The sequence below is a fragment of the Perca flavescens genome, chromosome 8 (genome assembly GCF_004354835.1).
Source record: "Perca flavescens isolate YP-PL-M2 chromosome 8, PFLA_1.0, whole genome shotgun sequence".
Lineage (NCBI taxonomy): Eukaryota > Metazoa > Chordata > Actinopteri > Perciformes > Percidae > Perca > Perca flavescens.
Genome location: NC_041338.1, coordinates 37,740,046 through 37,757,766, shown reverse-complemented (window position 1 = coordinate 37,757,766; position 17,721 = coordinate 37,740,046). Strand labels below are relative to the sequence as shown.

Sequence of the window (17,721 nt, the reverse complement as noted above, 5' to 3'; positions counted from 1 at the left end):
TTTTAGAGACGGAAAGTCCCTTGTTTTCCACCTGTTGACTTACGTCAGGGATCTCAACTTACTTGACGCTATATAAAAGAGACTTCAGATACAGTATTAGGGGACCACTAAGGCCTATATAAAAGACTTCAGATACAGTATTAGGGGACCACTAAAGCCTATATAAAAGAGACTTCTGATACAGTATTAGGGGACCACTAAAGTCTATATAAAAGCATCCAAAGAGCACCATGTCATGGGACCTTTAAGTCAAAGGCAGGGTTGGTAATGTTCAAAAGCTAGCAAGATCAGAAGTACACAGAGTCGTTCACTGGTAAAATCCTTAGTGGAATTTTACACTCAGCTCTTATATATGGAAAAACCTTTTCAGTGAGCATGAAAATAGGTGTAAAGGTGAAGGTGTGTATGAGTGTGTTCGTATCAGGATCAGAGAAAGACAGATAGCGTCTCTTCCAGTCTAGAGTCACTCGGATCCTCTGGAGCTTCTTCAGTAGCGGGAGATAAGTGTCTGGAGCTGAAGGGGAGAGAGCTCTGTATTTACCTATAAAGAACCATATTGTCCATAGCCCAGACCGAATGTTTCCCTTCCTCTGGACAGACTCCGCTAACACACCCAATTCCCAGTACGTACTGTCTCCTACCTCGACATCCCAGCTGTGAGTCCCTGAGTCAAAGCCCTCAGAGCCCAGGACAGAGAAGGGACCATCAAACCTCTCTGGATTATCAAGAAGCAGCTGTTTCTCTCCTCGTCTAACACTGGTCAGATCTTTAGACAGGGTCAGGCATGGATGAGCAGTGTTTGGGTCCAGAATCACAGGAGTGTAGAAGACCATGTCCTTCATCTTGTTCCAGATGTTGAAGCTCAGGTTGCCCAGGTGTTTGGCCTCGTCTATCAGAGCTCCTGGGAGCAGCTGTGGCTCATCCAGCAGGGGGCACTGCTGGACTCTTTCCACTGCAGCCTTGTAGTTGATCAGGAATGAGACGTCTTCAGCTCCCAGCTGCTCCTCTGTGGCTCTGACTGTGTCTGAAAGAGCTGCTATCTCTCTGCTCAGAGCCTCCATCTTCTCCTTCATCCTCTGACTCATCTGCTCCTCTTCCTCCCTCAGTGCAGCCAACCTGGCCTCCTCTTCCTCGTCTAGAAACCGGCGAAGCTTTTTAAACTGATCCTTAATCTGCGTCTCTGTGCGTCGGGCCTGGAGCTTTATGTGATTTGCTGTTTGATCACAGTTCACTTTAACTTGTTCAAAAACCCTTAACTTCTCCTTTAAGGGCTTCAGAGTTTCCTGAAGGTCCTTCTTGTGTTGTTGTGCAACTTCATCGATGGGTTTGAATCTGTGGTTGGTGTGTTCTTCTGAATCTCTGCAAACGTAGCACACCGGCTGCTGATGGTCCAGACAGAAGAGTTTGAGTTTCTTAGAGTGCGGACTGCAGCGAGCCTCTGAAGCTCTCTGATCTCTCTCCAGTAAGAAACTCTCACACAGGTTCTGTAACACCCGATTTAAAGGTGGATTTAATTTCTGAGATATTTTCTTACAAACTGGACACTCACGTGCTTGTTTCTCTCTCCACCAGCTCTGCAAACAGTCTTTGCAGAAGCTGTGGGTACATGACAGGAAGACAGGACGTCTAAAGATGTCTTGGCAGATTGTACAGCAGAGATCGTCCTCTAATTTTGAAGCCATTTAGTCTCCGAGTGAAGTAGAAAACACAGCAGACAGACAGCTCAGCCACTCACTGTTCCCTGAAACATACTTTCACCTTGAGTCTTTGTTCTTGTAAAAGCCTCGTTCAGTTTGTTGAGTCAGCAGCTGGTTGAAGTTGTAGTATTCTAGTATTCCCAGTATTGTAGTATTCCCAGTATTCCCTCCTGTAAATGTCCTCTCTCGATTTTGAACTAAAGGTGAATGTTATTGTCCGTCTCTCAGTGCGTTTGTTTCGTTTCAATGAGGCATGGCCACATCCCATTTCCTGGTTTGCCTGAGGCGAGTCAGGTGAAGGGTGTAACTTTACAATTACAGTTTGACTGAAGTGTTGCTAAGCTTCAGACACAATAACATCAGATAAGATAGACTATTAATCCCACACTGGGGAAATTCCTGTGCTACAGCAGCTCACAAGAAAAATGTACACACAACAGAATAACACAAATACACATTTTTTTCAACTGCTTACACACAAAATCTTTTCATGTCGCAGAAATTTTGTATATATATATATCCAAAAATTTACTATTTTTGAAAAAAGTGTTTGCCATTTGATGCAAATGCTTCATTTTGAGATGTGTTTATTGTATTTTTAATGCAGTGTTTCATTTTGAAGGAGATGTGAGGCATTTTGCATTTTGTGTGGGCAGTTTTGGGAACTTTGTGTAGAGTTTTGAAAAAAGGAGACAGTTTTGAAAATGTGTGTAAGCAGTTGGAAAAACTGTAAGTAGACATAGGAGAAAAATATACATAAAAGAAATAGAAAAAAGTAGAATTATAATAATAATAATAATAATAGTAATAAATCAAATCAAACATATTTACACAATAAACACATATACAGACAGTATATATACACAGAGATACGGTGCGATAAGTAAGATGCGGATTAATAGAAATGACATATTGCACAGTTGAAGGTAACAGAGATGAATAAATAAATATGCATAGTGCAGAATACTATCCAGTGATGGCTCATATTGCAGAAACAGCTAGCAGTGCTACATTATGATGTTGCATTAAAGGTCCCATGACATGGTGCTCTTTGGATGCTTTTATATAGGCCTTAGTGGTCCCTAATACTGTATCTGAAGTCTCTTTTATATAGACCTTAGTGGTCCTCTAATACTGTATCTGAAGTCTCTTTTATATAGGCCTTAGTGGTCCCCTAATACTGTATCTGAAGTCTCTTTTATATAGACCTTAGTGGTCCCCTAATACTGTATCTGAAGTCTCTTTTATATAGACCTTAGTGGTCCCCTAATACTGTATCTGAAGTCTCTTTTATATAGCGTCAAGTAAGTTGAGATCCCTGACGTAAGCCAACAGGTGGAAAACAAGGGACTTTCCGTCTCTAAAAAGTGGAAAACAAGGGACTTTCCATCACAGGTCTCTACCTAGGAAGATTGGGGACTTTTTGCCTAAGTAGATGATGAAATACACAATGAGTAATAATTGAAAGGAAGACAGTGATTGTAATGCGACGCATGCAACATGTATAACAAATTTAAATAAATAATTATGAACGATTGTTAAGGAAAAATATATAACAAAGAGTATTATGTGTGATTATAGGTTGATTATTACGAGTAAGATAAGTGGAAAATCATATGTGTCCAGAGAGGGACTGTGGGTGCGATGTCTGCAGCTGTGACACAACAGTGTGTAGGAGCTCACACATACAGACGTGCTCAAATTTGCTGGTACCCTTACAGCTCATTGAAATAATGCTTCATTCCTCCTGAAAAGAGATGAAATTGAAAGCTATTTTATATCATGTATACTTGCATGCCTTTGGTATGTCATAGAATAAAGCAAAGAAGCTGTGAAAAGAGATGAATTATTGCTTATTAGGGCCCGAGCGCCGACAGCGGCGAAGGACCTTTTGAAACTGAAGGAATTATTATTATTTTTCTTTCTTTCTTTCTTTCTTTCTTTCTTTCTTTCTTTCTTTCTTTCTATTATTTTCCCGTCAAATGAATTGGCTTTTTTGAGGGGCTTAACATATTCAAAAACTCACCAAATTTGGCGGCCGCATCAAGTCTGGTGAAAATTTACGTATTTTAAAGGTTTCGGGAATAGGCGCACAAAAATGGCTCGCAAGCGCCCCCTAGAAAGTTAAGAAAATTGAGCCCCTGCAGTGCGTTTAACGTAGACTCACGAAACTTGGTACACATATGTAACATGTCAAGATGTACAAAAAACGTCATTAGAGCCATATCCTAAACCCAACAGGAAGTCCGCCATTTTGAATTAAATGTTCGAAATTAGTGCGATTTTGGCTATTTCCACATGTCGTACTTTAACCAACTCCTCCTAGAGATTTCGTCCGATCAACTTCAAACTCGGTCTGTGCCATCTTAAGATGTTAAAGATGAAAAGTTGTTAAAGAAAAACTTTTCGTCATAGGGCGTGCCGTGGCGGGCGGCCATTTTGTGCGTTCGCCCGCCCGAAACAGGAAGTGGGTGTAATTCGAGTGTACGTTGTCCGATTACCTCGAAACTTTTCAGGATTCATAAGAGTCCAACCCTGAGGACAAATAAAGGCCGAAATTTACTTAAAGTCATAGCGCCCCCTAGTGGCAACAGGAAGTAGGCCTAAAAGTCAAGGTGCTATACTTTAACAAACTCCTCCTAGAGATGTCATCCGATGGACTTCAAACTTGGTCTGTACCATCCCAACACCTTAACGATGAAAAGTTATTAAAAGAAAAACTTTTCGTCAGACGGTGTGGGCGTGGCGGCCATTTTGAGTGTTTAGCGATGAACAAAGAAGTTGTTGTAACTTGAGTGTACGTTGTCGTAATTGACAAGGGTCCAGACCTGAGGACACCTACAGGCCAAAATTGACTTTTGGTCATAGCGCCCCCCGCTGGCAACAGGAAATCTGCCTTATATGACAAACATCATCCGATTTGCATGAAACTCAGAATGTGTGGTCTACGTGTGATACTGAGCCGCCCCCTATAATATGGCCACGCCCACTTACTCAGGCCACGCCCCCTTTCATACCATTTGAACCGTTTAAGGTATACCCTTGTGTCAGGTATCATTGAACTCAGCAGAGACTTCCTTCTTCATCGGTGATGGTTTGGCCCGCCCCCTATGTTTAAGCCACGCCCCCTTTCATACATGCTGACCCATTTAAGGTAGAGTCTTGTGTGAGGTATCATTCATCTCAGCAGAGGCTTCATTTTTAATTGGTGATGGTTGGACCCGCCCCCTATGCTTTAGCCACGCCCCCTTTCACAGCTAATGAACCGTATGACGTAGAGTCTTGTGTGAGCTATCATTGAACTCGGCGGGGAGTTCCCTTTTCATTGTTGACTATTCACGGCGTCTGAGTGCCGCGTGAATGCACGGTCGCAAGGAGCGGCGTCCGCCGGTAACCCCGACGCGCGCAGAGGCGCGAGGGCCCGTCCATCGCTGCTCGCAGCTTTAATTAGTTTCTTTAATTAGTATCACACATGTCTCCAATCTTGTAATCAGTCATTCAGCCTATTTAAATGGAGAAAAGTAGTCACTGCTGTTTGGTATCATTGTGTGCACCACACTGAACATGGACCAGAGAAAGCAAAGGAGAGAGTTGTCTGAGGAGATCAGAAAGAAAATAATAGACAAGCATGGTAAAGGTAATGGCTACAAGACCATCTCCAAGCAGCTTGATGTTCCTGTGACAACAGTTGCAAATATTATTAAGAAGTTTAAGGTCCATGGAACTGTAGCCAACTTCCCTGGGTGCAGCCGCAAGAGGAAAATCGACCCCAGACTGAACAGAAAGATAGTCTGAATGGTAGAAAAAGAACCAAGGATAACTACCAAAGAGATGCAAGCTGAACTCCAAGGTGAAGGTACGTCAGTTTCTGATCGCACCATCGGTCACTTTTTGAGCGAAAGTGGGCTCCATGGAAGAAGACCCAGGAGGACTCATAAAAAAGACATAAAAAAGCCAGACTGGAATTTGCTATAATGCATATAGACAAGCCACAATCCTTCTGGGAGAATGTCCTTTGGACAGATGAGTCAAAACTGGAGCTTTTTGTCAAGTCACATCAGCTCTATGTTCACGACGAAAAAATGAAGCTTTCAAAGAAAAGAACACCATACCTACAGTGAAACATGGAGGAGGCTCGGTTATGATTTGGGGCTGCTTTGCTGCGCCTGGCACAGGGTGCCTTGAATCTGTGCAGGGCACAATGAAATCTCAAGACTTTCGTACTGCCCAGTGTCAGAAAGCTCGGTCTCAGTCGCAGCTCATGGGTCCTCCAACAGGATAAGGACCCAAAACACACAGCTAAAAGCACCCAAGAATGCATAAGAACAAAACATTGGACTATTCTGAAGTGACCTTCTATGAGTCCTGATTTGAATCCTATCGAACATTTATGGAAAGAGCAGAAACTTGCAGTCTGGAGAAGGCACCCATCAAACCTGAGACAGCTGGAGCAGTTTGCTCAGGAAGAGTGGGCCAAGCTACCTGTTAGCAGGTGCACAACTCTAGTCGAGAGCTACAGAAAACGTTTGATTGCAGTGATTGCCTCTAAAGGTTGTGCAACAAAATATTAGGTCAGTGGTCCCATCTTTTTTGTAGACCGTTATCGCAATGATGTATGAGAACTCCCTCGGCAGGTAATATGACAACGTGCTAACAGCTAGCAACTCAATGTCTTTAGTGCAGCGCTGCTCCATAACACTGATAACGATGCCTCTGCAAAATAGCCTCAGGAAAAGACTTCAAAAGTAGTTTTTAGTCGTGCAACAGAAAACTCAGATTGGACAGATAGTCTAGCTAGCTGTCTGGATTTACCCTGCAGAGATCTGAGGAGCAGGTAACCATAGTCCTCACAAATCCACCGGAGGTTAGAACCCCAACACAGAGACAGAGGAAGGGGACCGGACATCCGGCCAAAATGAGGGACATCTGGGAGAATTTCCGGCGGCAACGGAGCAATCCCGGAAGTGGAACTTGTCAATATAGACTATTGTGATCTAAATCTAAGGAACATGCCGACTTATTGGGACTTTGTTTTATCCCCGGTACCCCCCAGAGTTAGATAAGTCCATACATACACACCGCTAGCCTAGCTTAGCACAGATCCTGGAGGTAACTGGCTCCATCTAGCCTAGCTTAGCACAGATCCTGGAGGTAACCGGCTCCATCTAGCCTAGCTTAGCACAGATCCTGGAGGTAACTGGCTCCATCTAGCCTAGCTTAGCACAGATCCTGGAGGTAACTGGCTCCATCTAGCCTAGCTTAGCACAGATCCTGGAGGTAACTGGCTCCATCTAGCCTAGCTTAGCTCAGATCCTGGAGGTAACTGGCTCCATCTAGCCTAGCTTAGCTCAGATCCTGGAGGTAACCGGCTCCATCTAGCCTAGCTTAGCACAGATCCTGGAGGTAACTGGCTCCATGTAGCCTAGCTTAGCTCAGATCCTGGAGGTAACTGGCTCCATCTAGCTTAGCTTAGCACAGATCCTGGAGGTAACTGGCTCCATCTAGCCTAGCTTAGCACAGATCCTGGAGGTAACTGGCTCCATCTAGCCTAGCTTAGCACAGATCCTGGAGGTAACTGGCTCCATCTAGCCTAGCTTAGCTCAGATCCTGGAGGTAACTGGCTCCATCTAGCCTAGCTTAGCTCAGATCCTGGAGGTAACCGGCTCCATCTAGCCTAGCTTAGCACAGATCCTGGAGGTAACTGGCTCCATGTAGCCTAGCTTAGCTCAGATCCTGGAGGTAACTGGCTCCATCTAGCTTAGCTTAGCACAGATCCTGGAGGTAACTGGCTCCATCTAGCCTAGCTTAGCACAGATCCTGGAGGTAACTGGCTCCATCTAGCCTACTGCTCCCAATAAGCAGAGGTGGGTAGAGTAACCAAAAATTGTACTCAAGTAAAAGTACTGTTACTTCAGAATAATATGACTCAAGTAAAAGTAAAAAGTAGTCATCCAAATAATTACTTGAGTAAGAGTAAAAAAGTACTTGGTGAAAAAACTACTCAAGTACTGAGTAGCTGTTGAGTAACGTCTGATTTATTTTTTAACACAAGCATTCAATCAGACGGACAAAAATACAAAATAATCATATTTAGACAAATTATAGTTCATCCAATAATTAATTATAAAATAGCTTAAATTAAAATAATCCATGTAAATTCAAGTACTTAAAAAATAATATCAATAAAATAATAATACATAAAAAATAAATAAGCACAAGTAACACAAATTTCCAAACCTTTACACTTTTTTTTTTTACCAGACTCTGCAGGCAGAACTAGACCAAGGTAATGGAGCTGCTGTCTGGCACTTTTACTAAGGTAAACATGCTTTCAATCACAAAGGTGGATCACTTGTTATCGGGTTCAATCGCCGTGGTAACTCATGCTGGACGCCTAACCTGGTCGGAAGCAGGTTAAGTTGCAGATCAGAGATCAACCGGTGTTAAAGCACCGCCTACTGACCAATCAATACTCAGTGTTATAGCTCCGCCTACTGACCAATCAATACTCAGTGTTATAGCTCCGCCTACTGACCAATCAATACTCAGTGTTAAAGCATCGCCTACTGACCAATCAATACTCCTACACTGATAACGGCTTCACCGTTCTTAGAAGATCAGGTGGAGTGTAATTGTAATTAAAAGTGTAATTAAAGTGTAATTATGGCTAGATCTTGGTCCTGACTGATGGGGAAGTGATATTGATAAGAGTTGTGATTTACGCATCTACAGCACGTCGGCTATTTTTTTTTTTTTTGCCAGCTTTCCTTCCTGTTTTAGGAAGCAGAGACTGTGTGTGTACTTGGTACTTGGTACCAGAGCACCCTAGGCCGAAGGTCAATGATCGATTTTATAATCGTTTCATCTGATCTGAGGCCGTATGTTTTGGACACTCGGGTGAAGAGAGGGGCAGAGCTGTCAACCGATCACCATCTGGTGGTGAGTTGGGTCAGGGGGTGGGGGAAGACTCTGGACAGACCTGGTAAGCCCAAACGTGTAGTGCGGGTAAATTGGGAACGTCTGGAGGAGGCCCCTGTCCGACAGACTTTCAACTCACACCTCCGGCGGAGCTTTTCGTGCATCCCTGTGGAGGCTGGGGGCATTGAACCCGAGTGGACAATGGTCAAAGTTTCCATTGCTGAAGCTGCGGAGAGGAGCTGTGGTCTTACGGTCTTGGGTAACCCACGAACACCGTGGTGGACACCGGTGGTCAGGGAAGCCGTCCGACTGAAGAAGGAGTCTTTCCGGGATATGTTATCTCGGTGGACTCCGGAGGCAGTTGCAGGGTACCGAAGGGCCTGAAGGGCTGCAGCCTCTGCCGTGAAAGAGGCAAAGCAGCGGGTGTGGGAGAAGTTTGGAGAAGACATGGAGAAGGACTTTCGGTCGGCACCAAAGTGCTTCTGGAAAACTGTTCGCCACCTCAGGAGGGGGAAGCGTGGAACCATCCAAGCTGTGTACAGTAAGGATGGGACACTGTTGACCTCAACTGAGGAGGTAATAGGGCGGTGGAAGGAGCACTTTGAGGAACTCCTGAATCCGACTAATACGCCCTCTATGTTAGAGGCAGAGCTGGAGGATAACGGGGGATTGTCGTCGATTTCCCAGGCGGAAGTCACTGATGTAGTCAAACAACCCGGGGATTGATGAGATCCGTCCAGAAATGCTCAAGGCTCTGGGTGTGGAGGGGCTGTCCTGGTTGACACGCCTCTTCAACATTGCGTAGAAGTCTGGGACGGTGCCAAAGGAGTGGCAGACTGGGGTGGTGGTTCCCCTTTTTAAAAAGGGGGACCAGAGGGTGTGTGCCAATTACAGGGGTCTCACACTTCTCAGCCTCCCTGGTAAAGTCTACTCCAAGGTGCTGGAAAGGAGGGTTCGGCCGATAGTCGAACCTCGGGTTGAGGAGGAACAATGCGGATTCCGTCCTGGTCGTGGAACAACGGACCAGCTCTTCACTCTCGCAAGGATCCTGGAGGGAGCCTGGGAGTATGCCCAACCGGGTCTACATGTGTTTTGTGGATTTGGAGAAGGCGTATGACCGGGTCCCCGGGAGATACTGTGGGAGGTGCTGCGGGAGTATGGGGTGAGGGGGTCTCTACTCAGGGCCATCCAATCTCTGTATGACCAAAGTGAGAGCTGTGTTCGGGTTCTCGGCAGTAAGTCGGACTCGTTTCAGGTGAGGGTTGGCCTCCGCCAGGGCTGCGCTTTGTCACCAATCCTGTTTGTAATATTTATGGACAGGATATCGAGGCGTAGTCGGGGTGGGGAGGGGTTGCAGTTTGGTGGGCTGGGGATCTCATCGCTGCTCTTTGCAGATGATGTGGTCCTGATGGCATCATCGGCCTGCGACCTTCAGCACTCACTGGATCGATTCGCAACCGAGTGTGAAGCGGTTGGGATGAGGATCAGCACCTCTAAATCTGAGGCCATGGTTCTCAGCAGGAAACCGATGGAATGCTTTCTCCAGGTAGGGAATGAGCCCTTACCCCAAGTGAAGGAGTTCAAGTACCTTGGGGTTTTGTTCGCGAGTGAGGGGACAATGGAGCGGGAGATTGGGCGGAGAATCGGCGAAGCGGGTGCGGTATCACATTCAATCTATCGCACCGTTGTGACGAAAAGAGAGCTTAGCCAGAAGGCAAAGCTCTCGATCTACTGGTCAGTTTTCGTTCCTACCCTCACCTATGGTCATGAAGGCTGGGTCATGACCGAAAGAACGAGATCCAGGGTACAAGCGGCCGAAATGGGTTTCCTCAGGAGGGTGGCTGGCATCTCCCTTAGAGATAGGGTGAGAAGCTCAGTCATCCGTGAGGAGCTCGGAGTAGATCCGCTGCTCCTTTGCGTCGAAAGGAGCCAGTTGAGGTGGTTCGGGCATCTGGTAAGGATGCCCCCTGGGCGCCTCCCTAGGGAGGTGTTCCAGGCCCGTCCAGCTGGGTGGAGGCCTCGGGGAAGACCCAGGACTAGGTGGAGGGATTATATCTCCAACCTGGCCTGGGAACGCCTCGGGATCCCCCATTCGGAGCTGGTTAACGTTGCTCGGGAAAGGGAAGTTTGGGGTCCCCTGCTGGAGCTGCTCCCCCCGCGACCCGACACCGGATAAGCGGACGAAGATGGATGGATGGATGTAAAAGCCAACCCATCCCACTGCTAAGTTTGAGTACGGTGACGAGACTGCACAACTACGTTTGATTGGAGAAACACAGTCACGTGGTAGAGCCTTTAGCGGAAGTCTCTCTCTCTGTCAAAATAAAACATTAAAATGAGGCGTACGCGGGGGGGATGAAAACAATGACGCGTAGAATACCAAAGAGATAAAAAGAAAAGTAACGAGCTCATTGTAGCCTAATGTAGCGGAGTAAGAGTACAGTTTCTTCTTCACAAATCCACTCAAATAAAAGTAAAAAGTATAGTGATTTAAAACTACTCCCAGAAGTATATTTTTTTCAAAAACTTACTGAAGTAAATGTAACGGAGTAAATGTAACTCGTTACTACCCACCTCTGCCAATAAGTGACAAAATAACACCAACATGTTCCTATTTCCATGTCCAGCGCTACCTATTTTATATCTCAAAGACTGAGTGAAGAGGTTGCCTGTATATGTTTGTTTGACGTGTCAATATGTTCTGTTACTTATACTGGTTTCGAATCCTCTGTTAAACTAGCCATTCATCAAATTCCCCACAGTAATCCTGTAGTTTTGTGCACATATTTAACATCTAATACTGCGGTAATTTTCTGTAGCTAAATTCATCTATACATCATTGTCTATTGTTTAAAACCGTACAGATTGTCACAAACATCACCAGTTATAATAATCATGCAACACTTATGTCTTTGTTAACTAATGTTTGTTTATTGAGTTTAAAAGCTAGTAGAGGGGAACATGATTTTTGTCTTACCAGCATGTGCTCTCTTTGTTCTAAGGGAAAGTTTGCCGTGATCCTTGGGTTTAAATGGGTCCAGGACTTCCGGGGTAACAGGAAGTTAACCGGCATTTTAGGTATTACAATTTACAGCCAACAAGATGTCTTGTGGCTGTGGCTAATTGCAATTTCAATTATATAAATTACATGCTGTAACTGTCTAGCATCTTAGATATATTAATGTTGGCTGTATAGAGCCGTGACTGTCTATTCACCTGAGCCACCCCTGCATAGTATTTTGTTGGTATGTTCCAATTTGAGGGGCGGGGCTTCAGGCTATATAGCCTAGCAGTAGGATTCGTTGAAGACGGAGTTTGAGAACACCTGAGGGAGAAGAACCTAAGTCTGCTGGAGGTCCTCAGAGTGGTGACTTGATTTAAGGTCCAATTAGTGAACAGTTGTATGTTTATAATTATCTTATTGTTTTGACTCCCAATTTATTATTTCCTTGAAAGTATATATTTTTCTGTTTTCCTTAATTGTTTTGTTAATTTTTATTTGCACGTTTTTGCCTGTGGGCCTTAATTGGGGAAAGTCAAAATAAAATCCCATCTTTGACTCATTCTGAGTGTCTACACCTGCTCAAGACTACTCATCTACATCTACTCTCAACAGTGTACAAATAACAAGGTCACATGACACACAGCCATCTTCTAATGTATACATACTGGGAACTATATCCTCAGAAGGCTGAAGCACTGCTACTCTCTGCTCCTTGGGCGGAGGGATATGCTCGCAGCACGTGAGGAACAGAGAGTAGTTATCTAACTCTGGGGGATGCAGTGAATAAGCTGAAGTCCCAATAAGTCGGCGTGTTCCTTTAACACTGCACACATTTTGATGCTGAGCTTATAGTTTATTTAAAGCGCCAATATGATGCTCATTTTCAGGTTCATAATTGTATTTTAAGGTTGTACCAGAATAGGTTTACATGGTTTAATTATCAAAAAACACCATATTGTTGTTGTACTGCACAGCTCTCTCTCACTGCTGCAGCTCCTCTTTTCACATGGTTTCTGTTTTAGCTACAGAGTGAGACCTCTTTTCATCTTCTTCTTCTGTACTATCTTTGATTGCAGTAGCGCAGATGTAGATCATGTCAGCTAGCTCCATAGACAGTAAAAGAAAGGCTGTTTCTCCAACTTCAGTCAGTTCCAAGGCAGGATCAGCTGGGAGACTTCTTCTAAACCAGGGAGCACATGGAAGTAGTTCTTTTGGTAGATTATGGTGAACTAGTGTGTGTTGTAGCAGATCTTAGCTATTGAGAACGAGGTAGCATGCTAACGCTAGCATGCTGACGCTAGCATGCTAACGCTAGCATGCTAACAGTTGTGGTTAGCCAGCTCGTTTCGACTAGTGCCGTAGAAAGCCGTGCAGATTTTGACCAACTCACCAGGAGAATGAAGGCAGGACACATTCAGAAACCAGATCTCACTCAGAACACCATGGATGGGTTTATTTCAAAGTGTGTATGCGTGTGGAAGCACCAGAGACACAAAATAACTCCCCAAATCCCCAGAAAAAATGGGTTTTTCATAATATGGGCACTTCAACCATTGACTGCTGATTTATTCTCTTTCTTATTCATCTGTTTCTCAGAGGGATCTTTCTCTCATTCTGCCCTTTCAGTTGTCGGTCTGGGTGAACTATTCTCCATGTTCAGAACTAAAGAACATCTATTTGTAAATAAGACTTTCAACAAAACTAAAAGGTATTCAGACATATAGAGCAGTCCTGAACACATCTGACTGGACACAATCTAACTTTGGGACAAACCTTTCAACAGTGGTGTAAAATAGAAATAGTTTAAATATGCAGAGCATCAGTGCAGACCAGTTGTTTGCTGTTGTTAGAGTTCAGATCACATTGTGGGAAAATAAAAAGGTAGAAAAATAGATTGCGAGCCAGTCAGCAGCTCTGTGGTGACGAGTGGGCAGAAACTTCATTTAGATATGAGCAGACTCCACTAAAGGTTCCTCTACAGACCACTAATGATAGGGTGTTACACACACACACACACACACACACACACACACACACACACACACACACACAGTCATACATACACACACACACACACAGGCACAAACACACAGTCATACATACACACACACACACACACACACACACACACAGTCATACATACACACACACACACACACAGTCATACACACACACACACACAGGCACAAACACACAGTCATACACACACACACACAGGCACAAACACCAGTCACACACACACACAGAGTCACACACTGTCATATACACACACACACACACACACAGTCATATACACACAGTCACACACACAGTCATACACACACACATACAGTCACAAACACACAGTCACACACACACACACACAGAGTCATACACACACATGCACGCATTCACACACATATACACACACAGAGTCACACACACACACAAACACATTTTAACCATTTATTTATGTCCACATAGAGAAAAATAGTACAGGGACACAAATACTACAATACTAGACACAACTCATGGACCAGTGACACGCAGCATATTTTCACACAGAGTCACACACACACACACACACACACACACACACAGAGACACACACACACACACACACACACACACACACACACACACACACACACACTGAAACAGTCTCACTCACTCTCACACACACACACACACACAGTCACCCATACACACACACACACACACAAAGTCACACACACAAACAGAGTCACACACACAGACACACACACACACACATACCTCTCATGTCTGGGTCTTTATTGGGCTCCAGCAGTTTGTTGCCGTCCAGACCACCGTAACGTTTCCTCCATTTGCGTCTGAGAGACGGAGTTCTCTGGAAGCTGCAGACACAGAAACATTTCACTCATAAACTTTAAATAAATCCTTTAGTACACAACTATCCCACGTTTAACCACTGAAAACTAACAACAGTAGGGATGGAACCATGTAAACGTATTAATATTACAACTGGTTCAGAGAACAAAATTAATTGTGATGCAGTTTTAAGGCCTGTATAAAAGAGACTTCAGATACAGTATTAAGGGACCACTAAGGTCTATATAAAAGAGACTTCAGATACAGTATTAAGGGACCACTAAGGTCTATATAAAAGAGACTTCAGATACAGTATTAGGGGACCACTAAGGTCTATATAAAAGAGACTTCAGATACAGTATTAGGGGACCACTAAGGTCTATATAAAAGAGACTTCAGATACAGTATTAGGGGACCACTAAGGTCTATATAAAAGAGACTTCAGATACAGTATTAGGGGACCACTAAGGTCTATATAAAAGAGACTTCAGATACAGTATTAGGGGACCACTAAGGTCTATATAAAAGAGACTTCAGATACAGTATTAGGGGACCACTAAGGTCTATATAAAAGAGACTTCAGATACAGTATTAAGGGACCACTAAGGTCTATATAAAAGAGACTTCAGATACAGTATTAGGGGACCACTAAGGTCTATATAAAAGAGACTTCAGATACAGTATTAGGGGACCACTAAGGTCTATATAAAAGAGACTTCAGATACAGTATTAGCATACCAGAGTCTGGTAGGACTGAACTACAGTACCAGAGTCTGTGTTTTGAGTTGCAAATTGAAATGGGGGAATGAATTGATGTTTCTACTCGATAAAACTGGCCAGCGCAGCCCACCCCCAAAAAAACTTTTAGAACTTCCTTTACATAAATAAAGACATTTGCACCATAAATTGTTGCAGAAAAATTCAACAAAATGAAGCGTTTGACATTCAAAATTAAACTTTTTGCTCAAAAGTGGAGATCTCAACTCCAATGCCCCAAATGTTGAACCCAAAGTGAGGCCCTTGCAGCCCAGGTGAGGAGGTTTAAAGTGCACACAGTCAGACTTTTTAACATGAGTGTTGTCTTCGCTTTGACCATGAACTGGTTGTCTATCCAGGTCAAAAGTGACATTGAATTTCTGGTTCTTTTTTCAGCATTTTTGGCTCTTTTTTAATGCTTTTGATACTTTTTTCAATGTTTTGTTTTAAATTCTTGGTCAGTAAACCTATTTTATATGACATTATACCATTTTTGAGTTAAAAAGTTAATTATTTTGACTAATATGTAAGATCAAAGGATGTTGAGTGGATTACAGACTGCTTTATGTTAAAGTTTAGTCAGGATATTGTTTTTAAAACCATTTAAACATGTTTTTCAAAAATTCAATAAAAGTAATCATTCATTTTACCTGCAAAGAACCACCATAAATTGATGCAGAAAAGGCACAATTTTTTGCAGAAATATTCACCAGAATCCAGAAAATGAAGCGTTTGACATTCAAAATTTCAATTTTTGCTCAAAAGCAGAGATCTCAACTCCAACACCCCAAATGTTGAACCCAAAGTGATGCCCTTGCAGCCCAGGTGAGGAGGTTTAAAGTGCACATAGTCAGACTTTTTAACATTTAGTGTTGTCTTCCCTTTGACCATGAACTGGTTGTCTATCCAGGTCAAAAGTGACATTGAATTTTTGGTGCTTTTTTCAGCATTTTTGGCTCTTTTTTTATGCTATTGACACTTTTTAAAACGTTTTTGTCACTTCTTTCAATGTTTTGTTTTAAACTCATCGTCAATAAACATAATTTATATGACATTATACCAAATTTTTTGAGTTAAAAAGGCAGAAATTATTAATTATTTTGACTAATAGGTAAAACCAAAGGATGTTGAGTGGATTACAGACTGCTTTATGTCAAAGTTTAGTCAGGATATTGTTTTTAAAACCATTTGAAACATGTTTTTCAAAAATTAAATGAAAGTATTCGTTAATTTTACCTGCAAAAGAACCATGGCTTCAAAATTAACTTTTTCGTCTACCAGCCAAATGGCTAGTGAATGTTCAAATATTACCAGCCACTCAATACATTACCATTGGGGTTTTTTTTGGATGGTGAGTGATGCAAATCTACCAACCACTTGCATATTTAACCAGAATTTAGCTGGTAAACGGTGCTAATTTTGAACCCTGCGTACATCCATGTTATATTTGGGCATTTTGGTTCAAAGAAACCAATATTTCTGATATAAACAACTTTGAAAAACAACACAAGGCTTAAAAACAGCAGTGGTCCTCTGTGTTCCCAGCGTCTCTGCCACGTCTCAGCCTGTCCCTCACCAACACCGACACGAACGTAGCAGCAGGAATGTAAGACTGGACTGCTTCCAGTTTTATGGCATGCTTCACGACATGGAAAACAGCCTCCAGAGCAGATGCAAACAAGCACGGAGCAAACTAAAGCCTCTGAATCGTTCTCACCACAGGTACGAGCCGTCCTCTGCCTCCTGGTTCTGGCTGCTCTCCATCGAAGCCTTTCAGGTGTCTTACTCCACTTATTCCCTGGGATCAGGTACTTATTCCCTGGGATCAGGTACTTATTCCCTGGGATCAGGTACTTATTCTCTGGGATCAGGTACTTATTCTCTGGGATCAGGTACTTATTCTCTGGGATCAGGTACTTATTCTCTGGGATCATGTAAAACGAGTACAGCAAGCGCCTGGCTGGCTCCCTCAGACTGTCTGCAGGCCGTAAACGTGCTTTAATGAATGGGATGGTTTTGGAGAGGAGGGCAGTCCGCGCCTGCAGACACTCCCAGCTGCCACACACACTTAAACTACAGCTAAACCATATATATATATATATTTTTTTAATAAAAGGTCACATAACTCAGAAAAAGGCCACAAAAACTGGGAAAAATAAACTAAAATGTTGAAAACAAAACTCAGACAAAAGCGGGAAAAACATTGAATAGGAACTAAAACATTGAAAAAGCCCAGTTTTGATAATCCCCGTTGTAAAAAGATCTACCGAATTTATGAGAAAGTTTCAGTTTACGATGTCTTCAGCAATCTCAGGTTTTCAGGGAGTTTGTTCCTCAGAAAAACTAAATGCTGCCTCACTTTGTTCTGGGAACAACAAACCTGCTCAGACCACCTGAGGGACTCAGCAGAACAGGGTACTTCGCTTCAGAACTCAAACTCTCCTATGGCGCCATTTTGATGCTACCTAGCCATCACCTCCCGTTAGAATCCCATTGACTCCCATTCATTCTGACGTC

The 17,721-nt window shown here is 43.4% G+C and overlaps 1 protein-coding gene across 1 annotated transcript; it reads right to left on the bottom strand.

The window, feature by feature from the left end:
- Positions 1–287: 287 nt before the first annotated feature.
- LOC114560131 (nuclear factor 7, brain-like) lies at positions 288–1,202 on the bottom strand (the record flags this gene model as incomplete). Its single annotated transcript, XM_028585282.1, has 1 exon — positions 288–1,202. A coding segment is annotated over one exon (915 nt), but the record flags the coding sequence as incomplete, so codon positions are not given.
- Between the last annotated feature and the right edge of the window lie 16,519 nt (positions 1,203–17,721).